The sequence below is a fragment of the Oncorhynchus mykiss genome, unplaced genomic scaffold (assembly GCF_013265735.2).
Source record: "Oncorhynchus mykiss isolate Arlee unplaced genomic scaffold, USDA_OmykA_1.1 un_scaffold_254, whole genome shotgun sequence".
Classification (NCBI taxonomy): domain Eukaryota; kingdom Metazoa; phylum Chordata; class Actinopteri; order Salmoniformes; family Salmonidae; genus Oncorhynchus; species Oncorhynchus mykiss.
In genome coordinates, this window is record NW_023493711.1 from 170,993 (window position 1) to 195,000 (window position 24,008).

The 24,008-nt window shown below is 47.0% G+C and overlaps 1 protein-coding gene across 1 annotated transcript in view; it reads right to left on the minus strand.

Annotated features, from left to right (window-relative positions):
- LOC110514817 (partitioning defective 3 homolog B) overlaps positions 1-24,008 on the minus strand; it is a gene marked incomplete at its 5' end in the record, with an annotated part of 172,813 nt that overhangs the window by 10,623 nt on the left and 138,182 nt on the right. Inside the window, one exon of the mRNA XM_036973474.1 lies at positions 7,636-7,718. Coding sequence (XP_036829369.1) covers positions 7,636-7,718 — 83 coding nt within the window. The remainder of the gene's footprint in view (positions 1-7,635; positions 7,719-24,008) is intronic.

The following is a 24,008-nucleotide window of genomic DNA, read 5'->3' on the forward strand; positions in this document are numbered from 1 at the left end:
AAGAATTAGCAATAAAACAGAGCAAACTAGAATGCTATTTGGCACTACACAGAGAGTACACAGCGGCAGAATACCTGACCACTGTGACTGACCCAAAATTAAGGAAAGCTTTGACTATGTACATGGCTCTCAAGAGAAGACAGGCTATGTGCACACTGCCCACAAAATGAGGTGGAAACTGAGCTGCACTTCCTAACCTCCTGTCCAATGTATGACCATATTAGAGACACATATTTCCCTCAGATCACAGATCCACAAAGAATTTGAAAAACAAACCCAATTTTGAAAAACTCCCATATCTACTGGGTGAAATTCCACAGTGTTCCATAACAGCAGCAAGATTTGTGACCTGTTGCCACAAGAAAAGGTCAACCAGTGAAGAACAAACACCATTGTAAATACAACCCATATTTATGCTTATTTATATTTATTTTGACCCAAGTCATTTTTCCAACAATTGTTTATAGACAGATTATTTCACTTATAATTCACTGTATCACAATTCCAGTGGGTCAGAAGTTTACATACACTAAGTTGAATGTGCCTTTAAACAGCTTGGAAAATTCCATAAAATGATGTCATGGCTTTAGAAGCTTCTGATAGGCTAATTGACATCATTTGAGTCAATTGGAGGTCTACCTGTGGATGTATTTCAAGGCCTACCCTCAAACTCAGTGCCTCTTTGCTTGACATCATGGGAAAATCAAAATAAATCAACCAAGACATCAGAAATTGTTTTTAGACCTCCACAAGTCTTGTTCATCCTCGGGAGCAATTTCCAAACGCCTGAAGATACCATGTTCATCTGTATAAACAATAGTACACAAGTATAAACACCATGGGAACACGCAGCCGTCATACCGCTCAGGAAGGAGACGCATTCTGTCTCCTAGAGATGAATGTACTTTGGTGCGAAAAGTGCAAATCAATCCCAGAACAACAGCAAAGGACCTTGTGAAGATGCTGGAGGAAACAGGTACAAAAGTATCTATATCCACAGTAAAACGAGTCCTAAATTGACATAACCTGAAAGTCCGCTCAGCAAGGAAGAAGCCACTGCTTCAAAACCGCCATAAAAAAGCCAGACTACGGTTTGCAAATGCACATGGGGACAAAGACCGTACTTTTCGGAGAAATGTCCTCTGGTCTGATGAAACAAAAATTGAACTGTTTGGCCATAATGACCATCGTTATGTTTGGAGGAAAAAGGGGGAGGCTTGCAAGCCGAAGAACACCATCCCAACCGTGAAGCACGGGGGTGGCAGCATCATGTTGTGGGGGTGCTTTGCTGCAGGAGGGACTGGTGCACTTCACAAAATAGATGGCTACATGAGGGAGGGAAAATTATGTGGATATATTGAAGCAACATCTCAAGACTCCAGTCAGGAAGTTAAAGCTTGGTCGAAAATGGGTCTTCCAAATGGACAATGACCCCAAGCATACTTCCAAAGTTGCGGCAAAACGGCTTAAGGACAACAAAGTCAAGGTATTGGAGTGGCCATCAAAGCCCTGACCTCAATTCTGTAGAACATTTTGTGGGCAGAACTGAAATAGCATGTGTGAGCAAGGAGGCCTACAAACCTGACTCAGTTACACCAGCTCTGTTAGGGGGAATGGGCCAGAATTCACCCAACTTATTGTGGGAAGCTTGTGGAAGGCTACCTGAAACGTTTGACCCAAGTTAAACAATCTAAAGGCAATGCTACCAAATACTAATTGAGTTTATGTAAACTTCTGACCCACTGGGAATGTGATGAAAGAAATAAAGGTGAAATAAATAATTCTCTCTACTATTATTCTGACATTTCACATTTCACACACCAACCCTTAGTACCCCAGCCCTTATTACCCCAAACCTTATTACCCCAGCCCTTATTACCCCAACCCTTATTACCTAGCCCTTATTACCCCAGCCCTTATTACCCAAACCCTTATTACCCCAACCCTTATTACCTAGCCCTTATTACCCAAACCCTTATTACCCCAACCCTTATTACCCAAACCCTTATTACCCCAACCCTTATTACCCCAACCCTTATTACCCCAACCCTTATTACCTAGCCCTTATTACCCAAACCCTTATTACCCCAACCCTTATTACCCAAACCCTTATTACCCAAACCCTTATTACCCCAACCCTTATTACCTAGCCCTTATTACCCCAGCCCTTATTACCCCAACCCTTATTACCCCAACCCTTATTACCTAGCCCTTATTACCCAAACCCTTATTACCCCAACCCTTATTACCCCAGCCCTTATTACCCCAACCCTTATTACCCCAGCCCTTATTACCCCTGCCCTTATTATCCCAGCCCCTATTACCCCATCCTTTATTACCCCAACCCTTATTACCCCAGCCCTTATTACCCCAACCCTTATTACCCCAGCCCTTATTACCCCAGCCCTTCTTACCCCAAGCCTTAATACCCCGAAGCCCTTTTTGTGTAAGGCTCAGAGCATAATAACATATCAATAGAAAGGAAGGGAGCACAGAGGTCATTTGATGAGGAAATGGCTTTGAAAAAGTTCACTTCTGCTGACATTGGGCTGGGTTTGTTTGGTTCGCTGCTGTGCTGCGGTGCTGTGTGTGTGTGTGTGTGTGTGTGTGTGTGTGTGTGTGTGTGTGTGTGTGAGAGAGAGATATATACAGTATATCAGTGGATGGCTCATGTTTTAATTTAGCTAGACATCAAAACCCCCTGATACTCGCTCTCTCTCTTTCAACTCTCTCCCTCTCTCTCTCTCCTTCAACTCTCTGTCATTCAACTCTCTCTCTCAACTCTCTCTCCCTCTCATTCTCCTTTAATTCCCTCTCTCACAGGGATGTTTAGCAAGTCCTCTAGCTATGTCTGTGGAAGGTTGGAGGCAACACGGTGCATTTTGGGATGTCAGTATGTTTTCTGGTATCTTTCAGCACCAGACTAACTCTGACCGAGCCAGGCAGGCCTCAAACCCATGACTGCTTCAGCATTCTCACATCTGCCTGCTACTACCATGGTGTGTTGCTACCATGGTGTGTTTCTACCATGGTGTGTTGCTACCATGGTGTGTTGCTACCATGTTGTGTTGCTACCATGTTGAGTTGCTACCATGTTGAGTTGCTACCATGGTGTGTTGCTACCATGTTGTGTTGCTACCATGTTGTGTTGCTACCATGTTGTGTTGCTACCATGGTGTGTTGCTACCATGTTGTGTTGCTACCATGTTGTGTTGCTACCATGTTGAGTTGCTACCATGGTGTGTTGCTACCATGTTGTGTTGCTACCATGTTATGTTGCTGCCATGTTGTGTTGCTACCATGGTGTGTTGCTACCATGTTATGTTCCTACCATGTTGTGTTGCTACCATGTTGTGTTGCTACCATGTTATGTTGCTACCATGTTGTGTTGCTACCATGGTGTGTTGCTACCATGTTGTGTTGCTACCATGTTGTGTTGCTACCATGTTGTGTTGCTACCATGTTGTGTTGCTACCATGTTGTGTTGCTACCATGTTGTGTTGCTACCATGTTATGTTGCTACCATGTTGTGTTGCTACCATGGTGTGTTGCTACCATGTTGTGTTGCTACCATGTTGTGTTGCTACCATGTTGAGTTGCTACCATGTTGTGTTGCTACCATGTTGTGTTGTTACCATGTTGCTACCATGTTGCTACCATGTTGTTATCATGTTGTGTTTCTACCATGCTGTGTTTCTACCATGTTGTGTTGTTACCATGTTGCTACCATGTTGCTACCATGTTGTGTTGCTACCATGTTGTTATCATGTTGTGTTTCTACCATGCTGTGTTGCTACCATGTTGTTGTCTTAGGTCTCTCTTTATGTAGTGTTGTGGTGTCTCTCTTCTCGTGATGTGTGTTTTGTCCTATATTTTTTATTCAATTTATTAAAATGTTTAATCCCAGGCCCCGTCCTCATAGGAGGCCTTTCTCCTTTTGGTAGGCCGTCATTGTAAATAAGAATTAGTCCTTAACTGACTTGCCTAGTTAAATAAAGGTTACATTAAATAAATAAAATTTCAGAATACACCGTGACAGAAACATCCAACCTCTCTCTAAAGCAGCGTACAGGGTAGGGATGTGCACGGCAATTCAAACATCCAACCAGACGGTAGTATTTTAACACTAAAAAGTATTTGTCTAAAATAAAATAAAATAAATATTAATGTGACATTGTTACATACAAGGATATACCACGACAGGTCAAATTATTAATGGAATAATGACCGACGCCTCATAAAAAGACCGGTAGCCAATCGGTAACCTTCACGCGTAGCTTGTTGTTTAGGTTGGCCAATCAAAGAGACAAAGAGGTTCAACGTGTCGCCAAGTGGAGTGAGAGTTCACTAACGCAAGATGGAGCGAATTAAGAGTTAGCGAAATGAGAAGCTACGCAGGCTACAACAAACAACCAACAGGTGGCCTTGGGGGAGAAAGCACAGCCTCAATTAGCCTAGCTCGCTATAGCTGGCTAGCTTCTCTAAGCTACTCCAGTCAACTGTTGTATGGGATGATAAACATCACTGTGGCTGCTATAAGTTAGATAGTCTTGACGACTGTAGCCGAGTCTCCTTGTCTGCTCACGCACCAGCGACTGCAGCCGTCTCTCCCTCGTTCAGCAGAGCTCAGGTTAAAAACATATGTTTAAAATCAAAAATAAAATCGCATTTAACCGACATAAAAAAATAAAAAAAACAACGTATGATGCTATTTGAATAGTGAAATAATTCAAACCCCCACCCCAAATATAGAGACGAGGAGTGGCATTTGGGACTCTGATACACTGTTGATCTTTAACACGTTGTTTACTCAGCACTGGGTGTGAACAGAGAAACAGATAAAATGTCAGGGAGGACCCTGCCATTGCAGCAGAGCACAAAGTTGTTGTTTGCTTGGGTTGCTGTGGTTGGTTGCACACAGCAAACACAATGCACAGAGGAGGGGGGGGAGAGAGAGAGAGAGACCGAGAGGGAGAGAGAAGCAGAGGGAGAGAGAGAGAGGACGAGGTGAAGAGAGAGAGGGCCAGGGCTGTGTGTATAACCCTCTCTCTGGACTGTGTTGGGAGCTGCTGTGAGGGCAGATATCAGGTTACACCTCCCGTCTGTGTCCCCGTCTCCAGGGACAGGATCAGGTGGATTCCCTCGATGAGAGGGCCTCACAAGGCAGACACTCCAGATTTAATTATAAGCTTTAAAGAGGATTATTAAGCACTCGGAGCGCAGGGAGGAGGAGAGGAGAGAGGGAGGAGGAGGCAAGAGGCACCCCCTTCTACTGATGCTCTGCTCTGACCGTTTAGTCAAGGGGAGGGGAGGAGTGGGGAGAGGAGGAAAGAGGAGTGGGGAGAGGACGAAAGAGGAGTGGGGAGAGGAGGAAAGAGGAGTGGGGAGAGGAGGAAAGAGGAGTAGGGAGAGGAGGAAAGAGGAGTGGGGAGGGGAGGAAAGAGGAGTGGGGAGGGGAGGAGTGGGGAGAGGAGGAAAGAGGAGTGGGGAGAGGAGGAAAGAGGAGTGGGGAGAGGAGGAAAGAGGAGTGGGGAGAGGAGGAAAGAGGAGTGGGGAGGGGAGGAAAGAGGAGTGGGGAGAGGAGGAAAGAGGAGTGGGGAGAGGAGGAAAGAGGAGTGGGGAGAGGAGGAAAGAGGAGTGGGGAGGGGAGGGGAGGAGTGGGGAGAGGAGGAAAGAGGAGTGGGGAGAGGAGGAAAGAGGAGTGGGGAGAGGAGGAAAGAGGAGTAGGGAGAGGAGGAAAGAGGAGTGGGGAGGGGAGGGGAGGAGTGGGGAGAGGAGGAAAGAGGAGTGGGGAGAGGAGGAAAGAGGAGTGGGGAGGGGAGGGGAGGAGTGGGGAGAGGAGGAAAGAGGAGTGGGGAGGGGAGGGGAGGAGTGAGGAGAGGAGGAAAGAGGAGTGGGGAGAGGAGGAAAGAGGAGTGGGGAGGGGAGGGGAGGAGTGGAGAGAGGAGGAAAGAGGAGTGGGGAGAGGAGGAAAGAGGAGTGGGGAGGGGAGGGGAGGAGTGGGGAGAAGAGGAAAGAGGAGTGGGGAGAGGAGGAAAGAGGAGTGGGGAGAGGAGGCAAGAGGAGTGGGGAGGGGAGGGGAGGAGTCGGGAGAGGAGGAAAGAGGAGTGGGGAGAGGAGGAAAGAGGAGTGGGGAGAGGAGGAAAGAGGAGTGGGGAGAGGAGGGGAGGAGTGGGGAGAGGAGGAAAGAGGAGTGGGGAGAGGAGGAAAGAGGAGTGGGGAGAGGAGGAAAGAGGAGTGGGGAGGGGAGGGGAGGAGTGAGGAGAGGAGGAGGAAAGAGGAGTGGGGAGAGGAGGAAAGAGGAGTGGGGAGGGGAGGGGAGGAGTGGAGAGAGGAGGAAAGAGGAGTGGGGAGAGGAGGAAAGAGGAGTGGGGAGAGGAGGAAAGAGGAGTGGGGAGGGGAGGGGAGGAGTGGGGAGAGGAGGAAAGAAGAGTGGGGAGAGGAGGAAAGAGGAGTGGGGAGAGGAGGAAAGAGGAGTAGGGAGAGGAGGAAAGAGGAGTGGGGAGGGGAGGAGTGGAGAGAGGAGGAAAGAGGAGTGGGGAGAGGAGGAAAGAGGAGTGGGGAGAGGAGGAAAGAGGAGTGGGGAGAGGAGGAAAGAGGAGTGGGGAGGGGAGGGGAGGAGTGGGGAGAGGAGGAAAGAGGAGTGGGGAGAGGAGGAAAGAGGAGTGGGGAGAGGAGGAAAGAGGAGTGGGGAGGGGAGGAGTGGGGAGAGGGGAGAGGAGGAAAGAGGAGTGGGGAGAGGAGGAAAGAGGAGTGGGGAGAGGAGGAAAGAGGAGTGGGGAGAGGAGGAAAGAGGAGTGGGGAGGGGAGGGGAGGAGTGGGGAGAGGAGGAAAGAGGAGTGGGGAGAGGAGGAAAGAGGAGTGGGGAGAGGAAGAAAGAGGAGTAGGGAGAGGAGGAAAGAGGAGTGGGGAGGGGAGGGGAGGAGTGGGGAGAGGAGGAAAGAGGAGTGGGGAGAGGAGGAAAGAGGAGTGGGGAGGGGAGGGGAGGAGTGGGGAGAGGAGGAAAGAGGAGTGGGGAGAGGAGGAAAGAGGAGTGGGGAGGGGAGGGGAGGAGTGAGGAGAGGAGGAAAGAGGAGTGGGGAGAGGAGGAAAGAGGAGTGGGGAGGGGAGGGGAGGAGTGGAGAGAGGAGGAAAGAGGAGTGGGGAGAGGAGGAAAGAGGAGTGGGGAGGGGTGGAGTGGGGATAAGAGGAAAGAGGAGTGGGGAGAGGAGGAAAGAGGAGTGGGGAGAGGAGGCAAGAGGAGTGGGGAGGGGAGGGGAGGAGTGGGGAGAGGAGGAAAGAGGAGTGGGGAGAGGAGGAAAGAGGAGTGGGGAGAGGAGGAAAGAGGAGTGGGAAGAGGTGGAAAGAGGAGTGGGGAGAGGAGGAAAGAGGAGTGGGGAGAGGAGGAAAGAGGAGTGGGGAGAGGAGGAAAGAGGAGTGGGGAGGGGAGAGGAGGAGTGGGGAGAGGAGGAAAGAGGAGTGGGGAGAGGAGGAAAGAGGAGTGGGGAGGGGAGGGAAGAGGAGTGGGGAGAGGAGGAAAGAGGAGTGGGGAGAGGAGGAAAGAGGAGTGGGGACAGGAGGAAAGAGGAGTGGGGAGAGGAGGAAAGAGGAGTGGGAAGACAGCGAGAGACAGAGACCAGAGAGAGATGTATTTACCTGGGCAAGGAAGCATACTGTCGCTCCACCTCTTCGTAGCGTGGAGCTAGACGATGATCAGGCCCAGGTCCAGCCACTCTCACCTGTCACCAAGGAGAGGAGAGAGAGAAACGGAGAGAGAGAGAGGGGAGAGAGAGAGAGAGGAGAGAGAGAGAGAGGGGAGAGCGAGAGAGACAGAGAGAGAGAGACAGAGAGAGAGAGAGGGGAGAGAGAGAAAACACTGTATATATATATAATATGACATTTGTAATGTCTTTATTGTTTTGAAACTTCTGTATGTGTGATGTTTACTGTTAATTTTTATTGTTTATTTCACTTTATATATTCACTTTATATATTATCTACCTCACTTGCTTTGGCAATGTTACCACATGTTTCCCATGCCAATAAAGCCCTTGAATTGAATTGAATTGAGAGACAGAGAGAGAGAGAGAGAGGGGAGAGAGAGAGAGACAGAGAGAGAGAGACAGAGACAGAGAGGGGAGAGAGAGACAGAGAGAGGGGAGAGAGAGAGAGAGAGACAGAGAGAGAGACAGAGAGAGAGAGAGGACACTGGGTCAGTAAGTGGATAACTTATGAATGAAGTTATACAGTCTCCACCGTAGCCTCTAGCTGTCATACAATTACTCCATCGGTTACTAGGAGGTTGTCACTCAATGCTGAGACAGCTCCTTACTCAGATGGTAACTAGCTAGCTCAGGGGTCTGTAATCAGGGAGTTGGAGAAGGGAAAGGAGAGACAGGGGCTCAGTAAACCTGGTTATTGGGGATTTAAAGTTTTAGCCCCATGAGATCGGGCGGAGGGGTGCAGGCTCTCCATCCCAGATGATATTGGTAAAAACTGGAAGGAGGCGACTAAGTCGCCCTAACTCACGTCTCATACCACCCCTCCACCCCTAGCCCCGTCTCCAACCTTAGCCACTAGCCCCGTCTCCACCCCTAGCCCCATCTCCACCCCTAGCCCCGTCTCCACCCCTAACCCCCAGCCCCATCTCCAAACCTAACCCCCAGCCCCATCTCCAAACCTAACCCCCAGCCCCATCTCCAAACCTAACCCCCAGCCCCATCTCCAAACCTAACCCCTAGCCCCATTATTAGCCCTAACCCCTAGCCCCGTCTCCAAACCTAACCCCTAGCCCCATCTCCAAACCTAACCCCTAGCCCCGTCTCCAAACCTAACCCCTAGCCCCATTATTAGCCCTAACCCCTAGCCCCGTCTCCAAACCTAACCCCTAGCCCCATCTCCAAACCTAACCCCTAGCCCCATTATTAGCCCTAACCCCCAGCCCCATCTCCAAACCTAACCCCCAGCCCCGTCTCCAAACCTAACCCCTAGCCCCATTACTAGCCCTAACCCCCAGCCCCATCTCCAAACCTAACCCCTAGACCCATTATTAGCCCTAACCCCCAGCCCCATCTCCAAACCTAACCCCCAGCCCCATCTCCAAACCTAACCCCCAGCCCCATCTCCAAACCTAACCCCTAGCCCCATTATTAGCCCTAACCCCTAGCCCCGTCTCCAAACCTAACCCCTAGCCCCATTACTAGCCCTAACCCCCAGCCCCATCTCCAAACCTAACCCCCAGCCCCATCTCCAAACCTAACCCCTAGCCCCATCTCCAAACCTAACCCCTAGCCCCATTACTAGCCCTAACCCCTAGCCCCATCTCCAAACCTAATCCCTAGCCCCATTATTAGCCCTAACCCCCAGCCCCATCTCCAAACCTAACCCCCAGCCCCATCTCCAAACCTAACCCTCAGCCCCATCTCCAAACCTAACCCCTAGCCCCATCTCCAAACCTAAGCCCCAGCCCCATCTCCAAACCTAACCCCTAGCCCCGTCTCCAAACCTAACCCCTAGCCCCGTCTCCAAACCTAACCCCCAGCCCCATCTCCAAACCTAACCCCTAGCCCCATCTCCAAACCTAACCCCTAGCCCCATTACTAGCCCCATTACTAGCCCTAACCCCTAGCCCCATTACTAGCCCTAACCCCGGTTTCATCTCCTGACAGAGGAAGAGGCAGATTAAGTGAGCCGTATTACATTTGCAGCTAGATGAGCAATTTAAGAGAGAAGAGCTTATCCTCTCTACCATTCAACACTGTTTCTGGTTTCTACAGATCTCAGCCTCCTTCACAGCAACACAGTTTGTTCACACCAACCACATCATCATATTTCTCTAATGTACATCACATTCAAGCTGCCATTCAGGTTGAAAGGATAAAGACTCCTTTTCACCCACTAAGAGGATAGAGTGATAGAAGTTTGAGAGAGAATGTGAAGAAGAAAGGGAGAGAGAGTGGGAGAGAGAGATGGAGAGAGTGGGAGAGAGTGAGGGAGAGAGAGAGAGAGATGGAGAGAGTGTGGGAGAGAGAGAGATGGAGAGAGTGAGGGAGAGAGAGCGATGGAGAGAGTGAGAGAGTGTGGGGGAGAGAGAGGAGAACTTCATGCAGAGACACACAGCTAGCGATCTGAGTTAATACATTATAAACCCTGACACATAATCCAATGCAGAAATGATTCCAGTACATTTAGCAGTCCCTGACAGATGAAGGTTGGAACCATTATGAACAACCAGCTCCTCTTTTCCGGGGGCCAGTATGAGAGGAATAGTCTCATCAGCCTCAATGAGCAGGTTTTTAAATATATGCTCCCTGCTCTGCCACCTCTCTCACACAGACTCATAATGGCAAGGCACCTGCAGGAATATAAAGTGCTGTTTTTCCTGACCGTTTAAAAAAAAAACCTGAAATGTCTTTACTGCTCTTATATCTCTGAGACACCACATTACCTAGCCCCGGGAATGATGAGGAGACAGGTTGACAGATGGAACGGGAGATGAGGAGACAGGTTGACAGATGGAATGGGAGATAAGGAGACAGGTTGACAGATGGAATGGGAGATGAGGAGACAGGTTGACAGATGGAATGGGAGATGAGGAGACAGGTTGACAGATGGAATGGGAGATGAGGAGACAGGTTGACAGATGGAATGGGAGATGATGAGACAGGTTGACAGATGGAATGGGAGATAAGGAGACAGGTTGACAGATGGAATGGGAGATGAGGAGACAGGTTGACAGATGGAATGGGAGATGAGGAGACAGGTTGACAGATGGAATGGGAGATGATGAGACAGGTTGACAGATGGAATGGGAGATGAGGAGACAGGTTGACAGATGGAATGGGAGATAAGGAGACAGGTTGACAGATGGAATGGGAGATGAGGAGACAGGTTGACAGATGGAATGGGAGATGAGGAGACAGGTTGACAGATGGAATGGGAGATAAGGAGACAGGTTGACAGATGGAATGGGAGATAAGGAGACAGGTTGACAGATGGAATGGGAGATAAGGAGACAGGTTGACAGATGGAATGGGAGATAAGGAGACAGGTTGACAGATGGAATGGGAGATAAGGAGACAGGTTGACAGATGGAATGGGAGATAAGGAGACAGGTTGACAGATGGAATGGGAGATGAGGAGAAGGGTTGACAGATGGAATGGGAGATGAGGAGACAGGTTGACAGATGGAATGGGAGATAAAGGAGAAGGGTTGACAGATGGAATGGGAGATAAGGAGAAGGGTTGACAGATGGAATAGGAGATGAGGAGACAGGTTGACAGATGGAATGGGAGATGAGGAGACAGGTTGACAGATGGAATGGGAGATGAGGAGACAGGTTGACAGATGGAATGGGAGTGAGGAGACAGGTTGACAGATGGAATGGGAGATGAGGAGACAGGTTGACAGATGGAATGGGAGATAAGGAGAAGGGTTGACAGATGGAATGGGAGATGAGGAGACAGGTTGACAGATGGAATGGGAGTGAGGAGACAGGTTGACAGATGGAATGGGAGTGAGGAGACAGGTTGACAGATGGAATGGGAGTGAGGAGACAGGTTGACAGATGGAATGGGAGATTAGGAGACAGGTTGACAGATGGAATAGGAGATGAGACAGGTTGACAGATGGAATGGGAGATGAGGAGACAGGTTGACAGATGGAATGGGAGTGAGGAGACAGGTTGACAGATGGAATGGGAGTGAGGAGACAGGTTGACAGATGGAATGGGAGATGAGGAGACAGGTTGACAGATGGAATGGGAGATGAGGAGACAGGTTGACAGATGGAATGGGAGATAAGGAGACAGGTTGACAGATGGAATGGGAGATAAGGAGACAGGTTGACAGATGGAATGGGAGATGAGGAGACAGGTTGACAGATGGAATGGGAGATGAGGAGACAGGTTGACAGATGGAATGGGAGATGAGGAGACAGGTTGACAGATGGAATGGGAGATGAGGAGACAGGTTGACAGATGGAATGGGAGATAAGGAGACAGGTTGACAGATGGAATGGGAGATGAGGAGACAGGTTGACAGATGGAATGGGAGATGAGGAGACAGGTTGACAGATGGAATGGGAGATGACGAGAAGGGTTGACAGATGGGTCCAGGCAAGATAGTGTTGGTAGAAGTGATTCTAAATGAGATGGTAAGTGAATGTCCACGGGTCTTTCTGTCTGTCTGTCTGTCATTTCTGTTCAATCTCTCTCTCTGTCAGATGGTTGTTGTAACTATAGATCAGTTTGACATAGATAGGTAGAGATGGTCCTGTTGTAACTACAGATCTCAGAAGCTCTACATCCCTCTCATCCTTCTCTCCCCTCATCCCTCTCTCCCCTCATCCCTCTCTCCTCATCCCTCTCTCCCCTAATCCCTATCTGCTCTCATCCCTCTCTCCCCTCATCCCTCTCTCCCCTCATCCCTCTCTCCTCATCCCTCTCTCCCCTAATCCCTATCTGCTCTCATCCCTCTCTCCCCTCATCCCTCTCTGCTCTCATCCCTCTCTGCTCTCATCCCTCTCTCCCCTCATCCCTCTCTCCCCTCTCATCCCCACAAACTGTAATAATTAGACCAATGAGAATTATCACTGCCTGATCACTATGGTGACATGACCTTAGACCAGAGGGTGAAACCAGAAGAGATCAACACGTCACATGCGTGTGTAATTTATGATAATCCTCTGTAACACGACAGGTTCACAGTACTTCTAAATACAAAGATACATAAATGGTCAGTTAGTGATTTCTGAGGTAAAAGCGTATTTGAAAGATAGTTAATTTCTGTTTTGTTGAACCTTTATTTAAGTCTCCTTAAGATAAAAATCTATTTTTCAAGAGACCTGGTCCAACCAAGACAGCAGCAGGGGAGAACGATGTTTCAGACAAATATCAGACATAACGACAGACAAACCATAAACCAATGACCTGTCGTAGACACGCTACAGTTACAGACATAGACCAGCGTCACATAGACACAAAATCTATCATATGTACCAACGCATCACGTCCTAATGACAATAACATTCCTCAGAAACATGTGAGAATCTCTATGTTAACCAAGGGGTTTTGCAAATGTAACATCAGTAGGGTAGAGAGAGGAAAAAGGGGGAAAGAGGTATTTAGGACTGTCATAAACCAACCCCCCAGGCCAACGTCATGACACATGTTCAGCAGATGTTATTGCAGGTGTAGCTAAATGCTTGTGTTCGTAGCTCCAACATTGCAGTAATATCTAACTAAATGCTTGTGTTTCTAGCTCCAACAGTACAGTAATATCTAACTAAATGCTTGTGTTTCCAGCTCCAACAGTGCAGTAATATCTAACTAAATTCTTATGTTCCTAGCTCCAACAGTGCAGTAATATCTAACTAAATGGTTGTGTTCCCAGTTCCAACAGTAATATCAAACTAAATGCTTATGTTCCTAGCTCCAACAGTAATATCTAACTAAATGCTTGTGTTCCCAGTTCCAACAGTAATATCTAACTAAATGCTTGTGTTCCCAGCTCCAACAGTAATATCTAACTAAATGCTTGTGTTTCCAGCTCCAACAGTGCAGTAATATCTAACTAAATGCTTGTGTTCCTAGCTCCAACAGTGCAGTAATATCTAACTAAATGCTTGTGTTCCTAGCTCCAACAGTAATATCTAACTAAATGCTTGTGTTCCTAGCTCCAACAGTGCAGTAATATCTAACTAAATGCTTGTGTTCCTAGCTCCAACAGTACAGTAATATCTAACTAAATGCTTGTGTTCCTAGCTCCAACAGTGCAGTAATATCTAACTAAATGCTTGTGTTCCTAGCTCCAACAGTGCAATAATATCTAACTAAATGCTTGTGTTTCTAGCTCCAACAGTAGTATCTAACTAAATGCTTGTGTTCCTAGCTCCAACAGTGCAGTAGTATCTAACTAAATGCTTGTGTTCCTAGCTCCAACAGTGCAGTAATATCTAACTAAATGCTTGTGTTCCCAGCTCCAACAGTAATATCTAACTAAATGCTTGTGTTTCTAGCTCCAACAGTAATATCTAACTAAATGCTTGTGTTCCTAGCTCCAACAGTACAGTAGTATCTAACTAAATGCTTGTGTTCCTAGCTCCAACATTAATATCTAACTAAATGCTTGTGTTCCCAGCTCCAACATTAATATCTAACTAAATGCTTGTGTTCCCAGCTCCAACAGTGCAGTGGTATCTAACTGTCATGCCCTGATCTGTGTCACCTGTCCTTGTGATTGTCTCCACCCCCTCACTTATTTCCCCCAGTGTATTTATCTCTGTGTTTCCTGTCTCTCTGTACCAGTGTATTTATCTCTGTGTTTCCTGTCTCCCTGTGTCAGTTCGCCTTGTATGTTTCCAAGTCAACCAGCGTTCTTCCTGTTCTCCTGCTTTTTGCATTCTCCTTTTTCTAGTCCTCCCGGTTTTGAACCTTGCCCGTTCTGGACTCTGTACCCGCCTGCCTGACCATTCTGCCTGCCCTGACATCGAGCCGGTCTTCCACTCTGTACCTCCTGGACTCTGATCTGGTTTTGACCTTTTTGCCTGTCCACCACCATTCTCTTTCCTAACCCTTTGGATTAATAAACATTGTTAACACTAAGTAAGTTTGTTGAGTTGATCAGAGTTGGATGTCAACCAGTCTAGGTTCAGATTTAACATCCTGGGATAATAATAGTATCAACCAGTCTAGGTTCAGATTTAACATCCTGGGATAATAATAGTATCAACCAGTCTAGGTTCAGATTTAACATCCTGGGATAATAATAATATCAACCAGTCTAGGTTCAGATTTAACATCCTGGGATAATAATAATATCAACCAGTCTAGGTTCAGATTTAACATCCTGGGATAATAATAGTATCAACCAGTCTAGGTTCAGATTTAACATCCTGTGTACAGTGTGTGTGTGTGTGTGTGTGTGTGTGTGTGTGTGTGTGTGTGTGTGTGCTCTCTGCTGTGGGCTCATGCATATGGATCAGTCTAGATTAGATCAGGAGCTTTACTGTGTGATGCTGGCTAGAGGCTGAGGAAACACAACGCTTTACTGTGTGATGCTGGCTAGAGGACTCCTCTCAACAGGGACATGTGAGGTGTGTGTTGGGTAGCGGGGGACTCCTCTCAACAGGGACATGTGAGGTGTGTGTTGGGTAGCGGGGGACTCCTCTCAACAGGGACATGTGAGGTGTGTGTTGGGTAGCGGGGGACTCCTCTCAACAGGGACATGTGAGGTGTGTGTTGGGTAGCGGGGGACTCCTCTCAACAGGGACATGTGAGGTGTGTGTTGGGTAGCGGGGGACTCCTGTCAGCAGGGACATGTGAGGTGTGTGTGTGTGTGTTGGGTAGCGGGGGACTCCTCTCAACAGGGACATGTGAGGTGTGTGTGTGTTGGGTAGCGGGGGACTCCTGTCAGCAGGGACATGTGAGGTGTGTGTGTGTGTCGGGTAGCGGGGACATGTGAGGTGTGTGTTGGGTAGAGTCCTGTAGAACAGCCATTCAACACCATTATAAATGACTTACGGTTCAGTACACACAGGTGTGTTTGTGTGTGTTCACTCTACATTAGATACTATAGTGAAGTGAGGCATGAATTCACAATGCTTTCAATATATCAAATAAACATCATTTAACATGTACAGGATATGATATCCAACCACATCATTTAACATGTACAGGATATGATATCCAACCACATCATTTAACATGTACAGGATATGATATCCAACCACATCATTTAACATGTATAGGATATGATATCCAACCACATCATTTAACATGTACAGGATATGATATCCAACCACATCATTTAACATGTACAGGATATGATATCCAACCACATCATTTAACATGTACAGGATATGATATCCAACCACATCATTTAACATGTACAGGATATGATATCCAACCACATCATTTAGCATGTACAGGATATGATATCCAACCACATCATTTAACATGTACAGGATATGAAATCCAACCACATCATTTAACATGTACAGGATATGATATCCAACCACATCATTTAACATGTACAGGATATGATATCCAACCACATCATTTAACATGTACAGGATATGATATCCAACCACATCATTTAGTATGTACAGGATATGATATCCAACCACATCATTTAGAATGTACAGGATATGATATCCAACCACATCATTTAGAATGTACAGGATATGATATCCAACCACATCATTTAACATGTACAGGATATGATATCCAACCACATCATTTAACATGTACAGGATATGATATCCAACCACATCATTTAACATGTACAGGATATGATATCCAACCACATCATTTAACAGGTACAGGATATGATATCCAACCACATCATTTAACATGTACAGGATATGATATCCAACCACATCATTTAACATGTACAGGATATGATATCCAACCACATCATTTAACATGTACAGGATATGATATCCAACCACATCATTTAACATGTACAGGATATGATATCCAACCACATCATTTAACATGTACAGGATATGATATCCAACCACATCATTTAACATGTACAGGATATGATATCCAACCACATCATTTAACATGTACAGGATATGATATCCAACCACATCATTTAGTATGTACAGGATATGATATCCAACCACATCATTTAACATGTACAGGATATGATATCCAACCACATCATTTAACATGTACAGGATATGATATCCAACCACATCATTTAACATGTACAGGATATGATATCCAACCACATCATTTAACATGTACAGGATATGATATCCAACCACATCATTTAACATGTACAGGATATGATATCCAACCACATCATTTAACATGTACAGGATATGATATCCAACCACATCATTTAACATGTACAGGATATGATATCCAACCACATCATTTAACATGTACAGGATATGATATCCAACCACATCATTTAGTATGTACAGGATATGATATCCAACCACATCATTTAACATGTACAGGATATGATATCCAACCACATCATTTAACATGTACAGGATATGATATCCAACCACATCATTTAACATGTACAGGATATGATATCCAACCACATCATTTAACATGTACAGGATATGATATCCAACCACATCATTTAACATGTACAGGATATGATATCCAACCACATCATTTAACATGTACAGGATATGATATCCAACCACATCATTTAACATGTACAGGATATGATATCCAACCACATCATTTAACATGTACAGGATATGATATCCAACCACATCATTTAGTATGTACAGGATATGATATCCAACCACATCATTTAACATGTACAGGATATGATATCCAACCACATCATTTAACATGTACAGGATATGATATCCAACCACATCATTTAACATGTACAGGATATGATATCCAACCACATCATTTAACATGTACAGGATATGATATCCAACCACATCATTTAACATGTACAGGATATGATATCCAACCACATCATTTAACATGTACAGGATATGATATCCAACCACATCATTTAACATGTACAGGATATGATATCCAACCACATCATTTAACATGTACAGGATATGATATCCAACCACATCATTTAACATGTACAGGATATGATATCCAACCACATCATTTAACATGTACAGGATATGATATCCAACCACATCATTTAACATGTACAGGATATGATATCCAACCACATCATTTAACATGTACATGATATGATATCCAACCACATCATTTAACATGTACATGATATGATATCCAACCACATCATTTAGTATGTACAGGATATGAAATCCAACCACATCATTTAGTATGTACAGGATATGAAATCCAACCACATCATTTAGCATGTACAGGATATGAAATCCAACCACATCATTTAGTATGTACAGGATATTAAATCCAACCACATCATTTAGCATGTACAGGATATGAAATCCAACCACATCATTTAGTATGTACAGGATATGAAATCCAACCACATCATTTAGTATGTACAGGATATGAAATCCAACCACATCATTTAGTATGTACAGGATATGAAATCCAACCACATCATTTAACATGTACAGGATATGAAATCCAACCACATATGATAGCTCAACAGCTGTTGTGAGCCACAACCTCAAACAGAAGAAGTGAAGGCATCATCCCAGCAGGGGAAACTGACTGCCTTGTCATGTTCAGATTTCATCGTCAGCCTCCAAGACTTCTCCAGAGAGCAGGGCATCGCTGGGACATGACAGCACAGTGTCAGGGCCTCTGTTTCGTTCCAGCCATGCACAAAGAGGAACCACCTCACCTTAACTAAGTGACTAATCAATACCTACAGCCTGATGAGTATGAGAGAAGACCAAGGTCAACAACCCAGCCTGTTCTGAGGGTGGTAATACAACCCAGCATGTTCTGAGGGTGGTAATACAACCCAGCCTGTTCTGAGGGTGGTAATACAACCCAGCCTGTTCTGAGGGTGGTAATACAACCCAGCCTGTTCTGAGGGTGGTAATACAACCCAGCCTGTTCTGAGGGTGGTAATACAACCCAGCCTGTTCTGAGGGTGGTAATACAACCCAGCCTGTTCTGAGGGTGGTAATACAACCCAGCCTGTTCTGAGGGTGGTAATACAACCCAGCCTGTTCTGAGGGTGGCAATACAACCCAGCCTGTTCTGAGGGTGTTACTAGAGCCCAGCCTGTTCTGAGGGTGGTAATACAACCCAGCCTGTTCTGAGGGTGGTAATACAACCCAGCCTGTTCTGAGGGTGGTAATACAACCCAGCCTGTTATGAGGGTGTTACTACAGCCCAGCCTGTTCTGAGGGTGGTAATACAACCCAGCCTGTTCTGAGGGTGGTATACAACCCAGCCTGTTCTGAGGGTGTTACTACAGCCCAGCCTGTTCTGAGGGTGGTAATACAACCCAGCCTGTTCTGAGGGTGGTAATACAACCACAGCCCGTTCTGAGGGTGGTAATACAACCCAGCCTGTTCTGAGGGTGGTATACAACCCAGCCTGTTCTGAGGGTGTTACTACAGTCCAGCCTGTTCTGAGGGTGGTAATACAACCCAGCCTGTTCTGAGGCTGGTAATACAGCCCAGCCTGTTCTGAGGGTGGTAATACAGCCCAGCCTGTTCTGAGGGTGGTAATACAGCCCAGCCTGTTCTGAGGGTGTTACTACAGCCCAGCCTGTTCTGAGGGTGGTAATACAACCCAGCCTGTTCTGAGGGTGGTATACAACCCAGCCTGTTCTGAGGGTGGTATACAACCCAGCCTGTTCTGAGGGTGGTATACAACCCAGCCTGTTCTGAGGGTGGTAATACAACCCAGCCTGTTCTGAGGGTGTTACTACAGCCCAGCCTGTTCTGAGGGTGGTAATACAACCCAGCCTGTTCTGAGGGTGGTAATACAACCCAGCCTGTTCTGAGGGTGGTAATACAGCCCAGCCTGTTCTGAGGGTGGTAATACAACCCAGCCTGTTCTGAGGGTGGTAATACAACCCAGGAGACTGGAGGAGGGGAGAGGAAGGATACCTGCCTGCTACCCCAGCCTCCTCTCGAGGTAATGGCCTACAGAAAAACCATTTCACGGCATGCCGAGCAAAGGAGAGGGAATGAGAAGCAAGTCAGTCAGAAGGGAAGGGCCATCGGTTCCACTGCCTTCTGGCTGTCTCAGACCCCTCCATTTACCTCGTCTGTGTCCGAAATGACACACTGTTCCCTGCATAGTGCACTACGTTTCACAAGTGCACTACATTGGGAAAATGGCGGCATTTGGGACACAAACACCGTCTTCTTCTTCACCTCTCTGAACAGAGCCATTCCTACAGACACAGCTGACACACGTCACATCGCAGCAGAATGCAGGTAGGACCCGGTTCAGATGACTTCATTCAATACAAGGTCCTTCACCTCGGATTATCCCGAGGAGGAGAGGTGGCCTGAAATATGCCTGTGGGTATTACCTGAAATGCCCTGTTTTAAGAGCTGCTGGGTATGGTACTGAGTGTCTCGCACGCAGGCACGCAGACACACACATTACGGCACGCACACACACACACACATTACGGCACGCACACACACACACACACATTACGGTACACACACACACACATACACACACACACACACACACACACACACACACACACACACACATACTACGGTAAGTATCCTAGCCATGACATGTGAGAGACCTGGCTCATTATTAATATCAGTTCTGATGAATGTTCTCCATTAATACATCTCACAGTCTCAGAGCAGAGCATCCTGGTCGTAAAACACATTCAGTCAGCCAGCCAGTCAGTCAGTCATCCAGCCAGTCAGTCAGTCAGCCAAGTCATCCAGCGAGTCAGTCAGTCAGTCATCCAGTCAGTCATCCAGTCATCCAGTCATCCAGTCAGTCATCCAGCCAGTCATCCAACCAGTCAGTCAGCCAGCCAGTCAGTCAGTCAGTCATCCAGTCAGCCAGCCAGTCATCCAACCAGTCAGCCAGCCAGTCAGCCAACCAGTCAGCCAGTCAGTCAGTCATCCAGTCAGCCAACCAGTCAGCCAACCAGTCAGCCAGAGTGGGGAATAAATAAAGAACTGTCTGTAGCATCATGGAAATACAAAGGGGAGGGGAGCTCCTCTTCATCACCAACACATGGTGTTCATGAGGCTGCCTTCCACTTATCAAACTATACGAGGCTGTAAACAAGCAGGAAAACGTACACCCGGAGGCTGCCTTCCTTGTCGCCAGCGATTTGAATTCAGTGTCATTTAGACACGTGATGCTCAACTTCCATCAACACGTCTCCTCAGCCACTAGGGACGATAACGTCCTAGACCACTGTTACTTTACCCACAAGGAAGCATACAAGGCCCTCCATCAACACGTCTCCTCAGCCACTAGGGACGATAACGTCCTAGACCACTGTTACTTTACCCACAAGGAAGCATACAAGGCCCTCCATCAACACGTCTCCTCAGCCACTAGGGACGATAACGTCCTAGACCACTGTTACTTTACCCACAAGGAAGCATACAAGGCCCTCCATTGTCCGCCATTCAGATCAGATCATGACTCCGTACTCCTGCTTCCTGTTTACAGGCAGAAGGTTAAACAGGAATTTACCGTGACTAGCTTCGTTGAAGAATGGTCAATAGAATCAGAGACTATGCTACAGGACTGCTTGGCTAGCGCTGATTGGAATATATTCTGAGCTAACCACCCTCTGTCACCGGCTTCATACCACACACATAGCTATCACAGACAACCCTGAGACTACCACACACAGAGCTATCCCAGACAACCCTGAGACTACCACACACAGAGCTACCACACACAGAGCTATACCAGACAACCCTGAGACTACCACACACAGAGCTATACCAGACAACCCTGAGACTACCACACACAGAGCTATACCAGACAACCCTGAGACTACCACACACAGAGCTATACCAGACAACCCTGAGACTACCACACACAGAGCTATCCCAGACAACCCTGAGACTACCACACACAGAGCTATACCAGACAACCCTGAGACTACCACACACAGAGCTATCCCAGACAACCCTGAGACTACCACACACAGAGCTATACCAGACAACCCTGAGACTACCACACACAGAGCTACCACACACAGAGCTATACCAGACAACCCTGAGACTACCACACACAGAACTACCACACACAGAGCTACCACACACAGAGCTATCCCAGACAACCCTGAGACTACCACACACAGAGCTATACCAGACAACCCTGAGACTACCACACACAGAGCTATACCAGACAACCCTGAGACTACCACACACAGAGCTATCCCAGACAACCCTGAGACTACCACACACAGAGCTATCCCAGACAACCCTGAGACTACCACACACAGAGCTACCACAGACAACCCTGAGACTACCACACACAGAGCTATCACAGACAACCCTGAGACTACCACACACAGAGCTATCACAGACAACCCTGAGACTACCACACACAGAGCTATCCCAGACAACCCTGAGACTCCCACACACAGAGCTATCACAGACAACCCTGAGACTCCCACACACAGAGCTATCCCAGACAACCCTGAGACTACCACACACAGAGCTATCCCAGACAACCCTGAGACTACCACACACAGAACTATCCCAGACAACCCTGAGGCTACGGCAGAGAACAGGAACAAGTACAACAAGTCCTGCTACGACCTCCGTAAAACGCTTCAATAAAAACAACAATGAGCTGCGCATGAGGGCGCCCACCGAACCAGAGGACTGGGTGATCTCTCTCTCTCCGAGGTTGACGTGAGTAAAGCCTTTAATGAGGTCAACACCCACAAGGCCATAGAGCCCCGACAGTATTTCAGGGCGCTTCCTCAGAGCATGTGCAGAACAGCTGGCCGGCATATTCACAGTAATTTTCACCCTCTCCTTATCCCAGTCTGTAATCCCCATATGTTTTAAAATGACCAACATCATTCATGTCCCTTCATGCCACAGTGACTACCGCCCGATATGACTCACATCTGTAATCAGGAAGTGCTTTGAGAGGCTGGTTAGGGCTCACATCAACTCCATCATCCCAGACACCCTGAACCCACTCCGATTTGCATACCGAACCAACCGACAAAAAGAAGATGTCAGTTGGTCTCCACACTGCCCTCACCCATCTAGATAAGAGGAATAACTATGTGAGAATGCTGTTCATTGACTACAGCTCAGCGTTCAACACCATAGTGCCCTCACCCATCTAGAAAAGAGGAATAACTACGTGAGAATGCGGTTAATTGACTACAGACACACGCGCGTTCAACTCCATCGTTTCCTCTAAATTCATCACCAAGCTTAGGACCCTGGGTCTGAACCCCTCCCTCTGCAACTAGATCCTGGACATCCTGACGGGCCGTCCCCAGGTGGTGAGGGTAGGCTCATCACCTCCACCACACTGAATCCTCAACACGGGGCCCCAAAGGGGTGCGTGCTTAGTCCCCATGACTACGCATGACTCCAGGACCATCATCAAGTGTGCTGACGACACGACGGTGGTTGGCCTGATCACCGGTGATGATGAGACAGCCTACAGGGAGGAGGGCAGAGACCTGGCAGTGTGGTGCCAGACAACAACCTCGCCCTCAATGTCAGTAAGACAAAGGAGCTGATCATTGACTACAGAAAACGAGGGGGGCGAGCACGTCCCCATCCTCATCGACGGGAAACTGGGGAACTTCAAGTTCCTCCGTGTCCAAATCACTAAAGACTTAAAATGGTCCAAACACACACGCACAGTCGTGAAGAAGGCGTAGCAGCGCCTCTTCCCCCTCAGGAGGTTGAACAAATTTGGCATGTGCCCTCAAATCCTCAAAAAACGTCTACAGCTGTACCACTGAGAGCTAGATTTGACTGGATGCATCACTGTGGTGGTATGACACTAGCACCGCCCTGGATCGCATGGCGCTACAGAAGGTGGTGCGAGGAGGCCGGTACATCACTGGGGCCGAGCTCTCTGCTATCCAAGACATCTACATCAGGCAGTGTGAAAGAAAGGCCTGGGAAATTGTTAAAGGCTCCAGACATCCAAAACATATCTACCTCCATCATACCAGTATCCCTGTCTCATTGTAAAAATGGTGTATATAGTATGGTATTAACCTGACCCTATATATAGTATGGTATTAACTGACCCTGTATATAGTATGGTATTAACTGACCCTGTATATAGTATGGTACTAACTGACCTGTATATAGTATGGTATTAACTGACCCTGTATATAGTATGGTATTAACTGACCCTGTATATAGTATGGTATTAACTGACCCTGTATATAGTATGGTACTAACTGACCCTGTATATAGTATGGTATTAACTGACCCTGTATATAGTATGGTATTAACTGACCCTGTATATAGTATGGTACTAACTGACCCTGCATATAGTATGGTATTAACTGACCCTGTATATAGTATGGTATTAACTGACCCTGTATATAGTATGGTATTAACTGATCCTGTATATAGTATGGTATTAACTGACCCTGTATATAGTACGGTATTAACTGACCCTGTATAT